This window comes from Pollicipes pollicipes, unplaced genomic scaffold (genome assembly GCF_011947565.3).
Source record: "Pollicipes pollicipes isolate AB1234 unplaced genomic scaffold, Ppol_2.1 Scaffold_4295;HRSCAF=5057_pilon_pilon_pilon, whole genome shotgun sequence".
In the NCBI taxonomy this organism is placed as follows: Eukaryota; Metazoa; Arthropoda; class Thecostraca; order Pollicipedomorpha; family Pollicipedidae; genus Pollicipes; species Pollicipes pollicipes.
In genome coordinates this window covers 25,101,393-25,111,018 of record NW_023596461.1, presented here as the reverse complement: position 1 = coordinate 25,111,018, position 9,626 = coordinate 25,101,393, and the positions used below count along the sequence as shown (strand labels likewise).

At 52.5% G+C, this 9,626-nt stretch overlaps 1 protein-coding gene across 1 annotated transcript; it reads left to right on the top strand.

Annotated features, from left to right (window-relative positions):
* Positions 1-490: 490 nt before the first annotated feature.
* On the top strand, positions 491-8,897 carry LOC119097346 (uncharacterized; the record flags this gene model as incomplete). Its single annotated transcript, XM_037220392.1, is given in 4 exon segments — positions 491-510; positions 657-772; positions 8,186-8,433; positions 8,784-8,897. Coding segments are annotated over 4 exon segments (498 nt in total), but the record flags the coding sequence as incomplete, so codon positions are not given.
* Between the last annotated feature and the right edge of the window lie 729 nt (positions 8,898-9,626).

Here is a 9,626-nt window from a genome sequence, read left to right as displayed (position 1 = left end):
GCTTCCTAATGCGACTTTTTACGTCGACTCACGTACTGGGAGGCGCGACCACCAGTCCGCCCTCCAAGTTTCACTCGCTTTCACCATTACGTGCGTGTGTACGTGCGTGCGCTTGGGTGTGTAGGTCAGCCAGTCAGCTGTGTGTACCGGCACGTACCACTCCGTGTCCATGCCGACCGGGCGAGATTCGGGTCAGCGTCGCCCGTGCTGAGCGCGGCAGGTTTTTTCGCCTCGGCAGGTTCACTTTCAGACCGGGTCCGGTTCGCCCCCACTGAAGCCGTCCGCAGCACCATGAGCAGTGACGACCGGGAGGCGCTGGTGCCGCGCGAAGAGGCTGAGCTGAGCGAAGCGCCGGACCGGCAGCGGCCTGCGCTCCCGCCGGCGCCACCCCGCCTGGCCCGACTCCTGACGGCCACGCAGCTGGCCGGGCTCAGCGCGCTGCTGGTCGCGCTGGCCGCGCTGCTGCTGGTCCAGCTAGCGCTGTTCCGCGATGCGCTGCGCGTCGCTGGCGTCGGGCTGTACCCGGCGTCGCTGGCGCTGGCGGTGCTGGCGGCGGTGCTGGCGGCGCCGGCCGGCGGCGCGGCGCTGTGGCGAGGCGGCCGGCCGGCGCCGCCCGGCCGCCTCGCCACGGCCGCCGCGCTCGGCGCCGCCGGCAGTCTGCTGGTGCTGGCCGGACGACATCGCAACCGGCTCGGCTGCAACATACAGGACCCGCTGCTGGCCGTGCTTGTCGTGTTCGCCTTCATCGGCCACCTGCTGACGACGTCCAAACGTGAGCAGACGGGACATGGGCGGCGAGGGATGGCCACGGCTGGGATGATATGGGAAGGGTTTTCCTGCGCGGGACCGTCTGGTAATGCTGCTCTACTAGGTGCCGGAAAATGCGAAAGGTAAATTGATTCAGTATGTTTGCACTGTTCATGCTTGACTGGAAGGTGAGTGTCGGAACAACACTTTACGAGCACGCAAGTGTGTGTTTGAGCGCACATTCTTGAGCTTATGAAGAGCAATGTCAATAAGTTGCTCTGCTCTCGGCTGAGCAATGTCAATAAGTTGCTCTGGACTGTGGAGGCCAGCACGCCACTGACCGGTTCCCGGAATCACCAGAAGCCCTTCTGTCATGCTGTCAGTACTAGACACATTCGCTGGCTTTCCAAGCGCACGATTACCCAAGAACTGGGAGGTGCCGTTCTTACGTTACATCCGGGGCAAAAGCTCATAGTTTACAGTGAGAAAACAAAGCAAGAACCGTTCCTTTCTCCTGTAGTCTCCTTCAATAAGCGCTCAGCATCTGGAAAACCCACCCGAACAAATCCTTCGCGGCACTGGACGCGGCACTGGGAAGCCTGACCCCGAACGGGTGAGATTCGCGCTGGCTGGCGTGTGGATGGCGCAGATAACGGGGCTCGAGCAGCGGTGCAGAACGGCTGCCACTGCAGCATTTGTACAGGGCATTTCACTTTAAAGTGTAACTGTGCGGTAGTCCATGACAAGGTAGGCACAGCTGGTGTGCAGACGCCAGATCGAGTTTTCCATTCGCGGGGGCGTGCCGTAATAGGAGCTGAACCAAACCAAAATAGCAAGCAGTAATGCCGATGACACTTAAAGGTTTTCCCTAATACCACTTTGATTCTTCACTCTGTTATGCTTGCCGTATGCGCAACTAAAGCGATGTCCAGGTTTTGCTATAGCTGACAGAACCAGGTGCGAACGCACATAGTGGCCGCCGGGGCATGTGCTCCTCCCCTCCCCGCCTTTATCAGGTTTATGATGTTCACTTATCATAATACCAGACGACGGCTAAATTTTTCAACGACTGAGGGAAATGATGAGAGCCGCGCAGGGCGGCTATGAATAATGGGTAGAAATCAGTGTGATAATACAGTTAAAACCGGATAATAACAGGTAAACGCTGCCCAACCGCGGACGTTTCAGTTTTGGCTGGGTCTCAAAATGCAATTCACGCGAATATGGCTATACCACTGTTGCTGGCATTTAAAATTCGACGCACTCATGCGAAGCCACACATGTCTGAGGTGGCTTCTTAGACAACACAATAACTGAATTAACAAATTCCATTCACCTAGGAGCAGGCATGAAGATCAGACCAAGGTGAAACCAACCTGTTTTTTACTCTAGAGCGTGCTGTGTGAGGTAATATCTGGTGCTCATTTTAAATTTATTGATAACGTGAACGAAATCAGACAACTTGTATGAGCTTCTGAAAGGTACCAATGCGTCACTGACCTAAAATAACCCGGATCAAAATTTTATTTTTAGGAAGATACCACCTAGCGAAGTCCTTGGCGCTTATTCAAAAGCAAAAAATAAGGGCAGTCTTGCATTATTTTTGTCACCATAACCTTAACCAAGGCCAGAAAAGGTCAAAGACCCCAAATGAGCAACAGAGACCTTTCGATTAGAACCTGTGTCTAGTTTCCCGCTGCTTGCGTAAGAAAGTCTTGGGGCACTTTGGACACCAATCTGGAGTATACACTTGTTTAACCTTATTCGACCCAAAGATCACGACCTAGGAACCTTAAATTTGACACAAGTGTTTTCACGTGCGGGCAAACACATTCTGAGAATTTAGTGTTTCTGGCTCTCTTATTTTGTGAGATCTCAGCGGTCAAATTGCCCCCCGCCCCCGAGCGAAGGGTATTCAGCCGGTCACCCGGGCACCTGTCAACGCTGTGCACTGTTAGTTCAGTTGCGTGGAATCCAGCACAGTTTCCATGCCCAATAGTGGCAGCGACGCTGCTAGCCTGCACGCTGCATCTAACTGAGACTTCCGTTGGGCCGTCGGGCGCCAGAGGCGTACGGTCACCGCGTCTGACGGACGCTTCCACTGAGCCGTCGGGCGCTAGAGGCGGGCAGAGGCCGGTCACCGCGTCCGACCGACGCTTCCACTGAGCCGTCGGGCGCCAGAGGCGTGCGGTCACCGCGTCTGACCGAGACTTCCGCTGAGCCGTCGGGCGCCAGAGGCGGGCAGAGGCCGGTCACCGCGTCCGACCGACGCTTCCGCTGGGTCGTCGGGCGCCAGAGGCGGGCAGAGGCCGGCTGCAGCGTCCCGCCGTGGGCGCACGCCCGGGCGGGAGCTGAGCAGTATTCGGATGAGCGCTGCAACACTGCTCACTGCGTCAACAGACGAGTCATGGCAACTACATCAGATGAATTAAACATAAGGCGCTGTGTGAAGACGAAGATGTTACCACAATTCCATCATCAGCACATACACTGAGAAGACTCAGAGAAGCATTCATCTTGGAAGTGGGTCGGCGAAAGTAGCTCTGCCCTGCGGTCTCTGCAACTATGAAACATTAAACCAACGATTGGCAGTATTTCTGATGAAGATCACCAAAAACTCCATTCTGCGGCAATTTGGAAAACCTAGGCCGGCCCTGTGATTGTCAAATCAGGCTTAGAAGCACATCCCGCGTGTTTGCTGTCAATATTTACGCACCGTTTTTCTCCTTTCCTCGTTCGTTGTACGTCAATATCTCCCACAATTGTTTTGTTATTGGCAAACTATGCTCAAGAGGTAGAAGAAGATATGTATATTATTGGCTAAAGAGGGCAGGCTTCTTTAAAGGGTGCAAAAGATCTGTTTGTGCACTCTTGTCCTGCACCCGCGGCCAACCGTCGCGTGCCTTCTGCTGTGGACTGTCGCCACTGGTGGCTGGTGGCTCACCAGGAAACAGCAGAATAGTGCGTAAAGTGGTGCCCTAAAGCATCACCACCAACATACAGCGGATGGTTGGCCACGCACTTTGTGAAGGGAGGTAAAATGCGCGCAGGCTCAATGAGTTCGACCTTTCAGATTTGCTATCAGGTTGTTTAGCATGGTCTCAACCTGGGCCTGACTTTCACATCAAGCTCTATACAGGCTCACTGGCACCAAACGCAAACAATAGCAGTCAGCACACATCACTTGGCACTTGATCAACCGTAGCATTGTCAAACAAACAATTTCGCCGCAGCGTAAACTAGGCTGCACGGCCCAGTAGGCTAACATGGAGAAAGGCCTCCAGTGAATGATTGAGCAGTTTTAAGACTACAACCTGGGCAGGAATGACCTGACCTTGCTCTAACTTTCATCTGGCGAGGCCTTCAAAAGGTGCAAAAATGTGCTACGCTGGCCCACGTTGTACGTCCCATCCTTTCAACACTGAAGACGGTGGAAAATCCCCGTGAAGATGAAGAGGGCCGTGAACGTAAATGCACTCATTTTTTGCTGTGACGCTTCCCTTCAAGCAGCAAGGCCCGCTCACACCACCAAACTAAGCTCAAGAAAGACGGACGCGACCGTGGCTCGAGAGGCGGAAGGGAAAGTTCTGGGTGGGCGTGCCGAACAGACCGCACAGTCTGACCACGCCCCGTGCCGCTGCCCCCGGCGGCAGTGTCGAACAGACCGCACAGTCTGACCACGCTCCGTGCCGCCGCCCTCGGCGGCAGTGTCGAACAGACCGCACAGTCTGACCACGCCCCGCGTCGCCGCCCTCGGCGGCAGTGTCGAACAGACCGCACAGTCTGACCACGCTCCGTGCCGCCGCCCTCGGCGGCAGTGTCGAACAGACCGCACAGTCTGACCACGCTCCGTGCCGCCGCCCTCGGCGGCAGTGTCGAACAGACCGCACAGTCTGACCACGCCCCGCGTCGCTGCCCTCGGCGGCAGTGTCGCACAGACCGCACAGTCTGACCACGCTCCGTGTCGCTGCCCTCGGTGGCCGTGTCGTACAGACCGCGTAGTCTGACCACGCTCCATGTCCCGGCTCTCGGTGGCAGTCGCGTGTCACTTCTGCTGCCGCTCTCAGCCCGCTCTCGGGCACCAGGCCACCCCGCCGCTCACGAAACCGGTCTGGTGACGTCACTGGCGGGACGGCCGCGGGCCCTGTACGGGACGAGAGCGGCACCGGCCCGGCAGCCGTGCAAGCTGCAGCACGTGCCGGTGCTGCGGCACAATGGTGATCTCAACCTCACTACACATTTCGGACACATATGGCTGGTTTATGACGTATTTCGAAAGGAGTTATGCAATGCACGCACAACATTCATGATTTAATTGGGTATCTCGCAATCACGGTCTTCTCTGTTTGCCTTTCCAACTGAACCCGGCACTGACCCAGGGGCGGATCTAGCCTAGAGTTGTTGTTTTGTTTGTTTTTTTTTGGGGGGGGGGCGACCGTTCGTCGCCAGCTGGCTGGTATGAGATCCAAGGTCCAGTACATGGTGCCTCTCGCGAACACCTAGTAGGGACACCATTCAAGCACCGAAATGCTTTTGAATCTTAAACAAAAGTCAAAATAAAACAGTTGAAACAGTTGAAGTTAAAACAAACGGTAAGTAGACAAAACTTTTATAAAATTCTGGGAATGTTTGGGGGGCAAGTCATGCTCTTAGAGTTTTTGGGGGCCATGGCCCCGTGCCCCCCCCCCCCCCAAGATCCGCCTACGCACTGACCGCGAGGGGGGAGGTCAAATCGGCTCCCCGTCCAATATTCGTGATGATTAAAAACACCTTGGGATATCGCTGCAAAATTTTCAGTACCAATTAGTTAGTTAATTCTACGTCTTGTGCCAATGTTCCAATTATGACACAATAAGAAATCAAACGTGATTGGCGTCGGAGTGACGTCATGCTTATGGATTTTTTACGGAAGCGCGTGGCCGTAGAAAAGTTGACACAGAAGCCAAACGAAAGAGCATATCTTATATCTGCAAATAGGAAATGTGAACTTATTGGTCTGTCATGATGCGCCTTGTCGTGTTGTTTCAATATTGGACATTAAAATAGTGGAATGACAAATGATAAAGATTTCTTACAAAAGTGCGCGCTGCATTTTTTTTTTGTCTTAGACTGGAAGTTATGAAGACATGAAAAAGGCATCCCAGATGTGACTATGAGAGATACATGTACCAAGTTTCAAGTAATTACCAGTAGCAATGAATGACCTATGGCTTAAAAAGCGAGCCTTGCTGGTTATGACAAATGCATCGCAGCGCATGTCGCCCGTGACAAGGTGGTCCTTGGCCCAAGGCGGCGGGCCCAAACCCATCTGGGCTTGTGATGCGCGACTCAAGCCTACCGTAGTGGCGCGATGACTAGGCGGCGGGGTTGAAGGGTATCAAGCTACGCTATCGGCAGGGGTTAATCGTCGAAAATGCGAAAATCGATCCAACCGCTTATTCACTACCGAGTTTATCCATCTGACCCTGACCTTAGGCGCTTTATCAACCAGTAAGAGCTCTTGCTCACGTGTACTATACCCATAATTGCGGCTAAGCTCATCTTCGTGTTTAGATGTTTCAGATATGACAAAAATAAATAGACCAAAATAGACAACAAATTAAGGCTTCAGTTCTCATTTGCGCGGCACATGACCTTCGTTCTCGGCCCAGTACGGCGCGCATAACATCGGCCACTTTCCGATGTAGTACACTTGATTAGGGTGCAATTATTTTACACCATGAGATTCCCTTCGAAATGAAGTGCCTTGTGGGAGCGGTCAGATATTCCAACCTAACATATTTGTAATTTGACCTTGACCCGTGACCTGAAAATACACTTAATCTTAAGTTGTTTTTATAGCAATTTTATTTTTTAATTCGGCCCGGCCGTCCTTGAGATAAGCAGCGGATCAAATCTGCCCCCTCCGGTCAATGGTGTGCCAGCGAGGATCCCGGTCAATGCCGAGTAAGGCCATCTTTCCGAACCAACCATGCCACGTACATTCGTTAACATTGCTAAAATTTCCATCAGCTGACATGTGCTTAGATCCAAAGTTGATTCCTGGTTTTCACTTTGTCTTCTAAAACTAAAACCCTGGATCCTGGCTGCGGTTTGCTCTGTCTAAACCCCAGCCCCTGGTTTCTGGATCTCATTGGCTGTTTTGCAGATACTAAACCTTTGCTCGTGGTTGTCATTGATTCTTCACAAACACAAGACCCGGGTTCTTGGTTCCCATTGGCTCCTTTCCAAATCAACATCATGGTTCCTGGTTCTCATTTGCTTTCCACAAAAACCAGAGCCTGGTTCCTCGTTCCCATTGATTTACTCGCAAAACAGCAGGACACATTCCTGCTTATCATTGGCTCATTCGTCAACACCAGCCTGGTATAACGTTTTGTCTCTTTTCGACCATTGCCGGTATGTTGCCTGAAAAAAGATATTCTGCATGTGTTCTGAACCATTTACTTGTGGGACGCGCACAATGAAAGCGTGGTGCGTGAATGCGCATTGGCTCCTTACAGGAATGTTTGGTAATATCTTGGTTCTTGCCGGTTTCTTTGACTGAACGCTGCGTCTTGGTTTTTCCTGGATTCTCGGCAGGGATGAGTGAGGATGGAGGTGATATACCTCGCGCAGTTATTTGTGCCACAGATATTCGCAAGTGCCGATGTCCATAAACGTTAATATCCGCGCAGTAGATGTTCGCACACGCAAATCAGTGTGTACACGGAGACATACAGACGGGTGCACATGTTCAAATTACCTTAGATTTCGTCATTATCAAAACCTCGCCAAACCGAGCCAGTTCATACATACTTGAAGGCCGAACTTAGGCTTACTCGTAACCCATCGGCAAGCGGGCATGCATCGACAGTACGTATTCTTACTTCGATATTGCCATGCGACTGAATAACCAGGAAACGGTGACCACCCTCTTGGCGAGAAACGAAAGGGGGACGTCCGACGGGGCTGAGAGCTGTATTCCAAGTCTGCAGTCTCGCACGGCGTCCGTGACAGGCGAAGGCAGTCGTCGGCGTGGCTGGCTCCCGAAATAGCAGGCCAGTCAGCTGAGCGAGGGCCGGGCGCCTCGGGATGACTGGGGGCCACAGTCCGAGGCGTGTCCTTATGCGGACCGCTCCTGGCGCGTGATTACTTTGTGTACATGAGGACGAGGCCTCGTCCCACACCTCCCCCGGGGAGAGCGTCACCCACGCGAGAACTTGTCATTGACTGCTTTGTTAGCACTCATCCAAGTGATTGGGTTTTATAGCCCAAGCCCGAATGATGCGGGCTTGCAGACGCTCTCGTCCTCCTCGTATGTTGTCAGGTGTTTGTGGTCAGCTTTGACATTTACTGTGCTCCAACGCGTGGTGAGGAAGTACGTAAAGGAAGTAATGATGTTAGATGTTTTGTCGCTCTACTCTTTCATTACCTACAACTTTTTGCATGATTTCAGGTCGTCTGCGCTCAACGATCGCCCAGGTGATTGTGTGCCTTGGGGTCTTCATCGGCGTCAGCTACCAAGCGTGCAACAAGTACAGTTGCCATGGCGACGACCGCAGCGCCAGCTGGCGTTCAGGCGGGGCGGCCGACAGAGGGCAGCACGTGTTGTGGGTGGCCAGCGGCGCGGTAGGCCTCGCGTTGGTCTGCGGTGCCTCACTGCTGCTCGAGGCGCATTTCGACTGTCGACGCAAAGACGGCACGGTGAGGATCAACCCAAGGTGACGACGAGCCATCTAAAAGATATGAATAGTGGCCAGGCGCACGGTGAGGGGAAGGTCAATCGCGGATGCCAAATGTGAAAATTGTTGCGTCTTACTGTGCTTAGAGGTGATGGTAGAGAAGACTTCTCACTAGAAGCAATTTTTTTGCCATCATCTACCCTGGCTTGTGCCCATACAGTCTGCACTGACAGCGAAGTACTATTTGATGGGTCCGGTTTTGTTCCCAATGATTTCCGTCAACTATAGCATTCTATCAGCTGGATGTGCTTGGGACCTGGTGTGCATGTGATTGTGTAAGCGCTCGCCGCTGATAAGCGCTCCGCATTTCAGAAAACCTGTCCATCGTGGTGGGATGACATCGCGAGCACCGCTGTCGTGACGACCTCTGCTCTCGTGGTCAGCGCGGCGCTCTTCTGGATCGACCTGCTTCCCGTGTTTGGCGAGGTGAGAAGGTGGTCTGCCTCAGGGAATCATCGCCGGTGGCCGGAAAATATGCCGGTCACCGTGACGCTTTCCTCTACGCCGAAAGGGCGGTCGCCTCTCTTAAGAACATTGAAGTATGTCAAGTCGCTTCATTCATGACACCCAGTACTGCGTCACTGCAGATTGAGCAACCTGCAGCACAGACGCTGGTTTGTATTTTGAAAACGACGGGATCTCGAACATAGCAGTTCCAGACAACACGCTTGCATACGGTCTGCCATACGCCTTGGCCGCAAGCTCATAATGCATGCACGCCGTTGATCGTAGTCCTTTTCAGATCACGATCAATTGCTTTCAGCTTTCAGCTAGATAAAGACGCAAAAAGGTGTGACGGGTGGATACAGGATTTCCTCATGGGGAGCGAACGTAATGCATGTACTGTATATATATATATATATATATATATATATATATATATATATATACATATATATATATATATATGTGCATTATATATATATATATATATATATATATATATATATATATATATATATATATATATATGCATACTCCAACCGACATAGAGGCACTCACTGTGCAAGGATTCTCTCTCTCCTCTCTCTCTCTCTCTCTCTCCGCTCTCTCTCTCCTCTCTTCCCCCTCCTCCTCTCTCCTCTCTCTCTCTCTCTCTCTCTCTCTCTCTCTCTCTCTCTCTCTCTCTCTCTCTCTCTCTCTCTATCCTCTCTC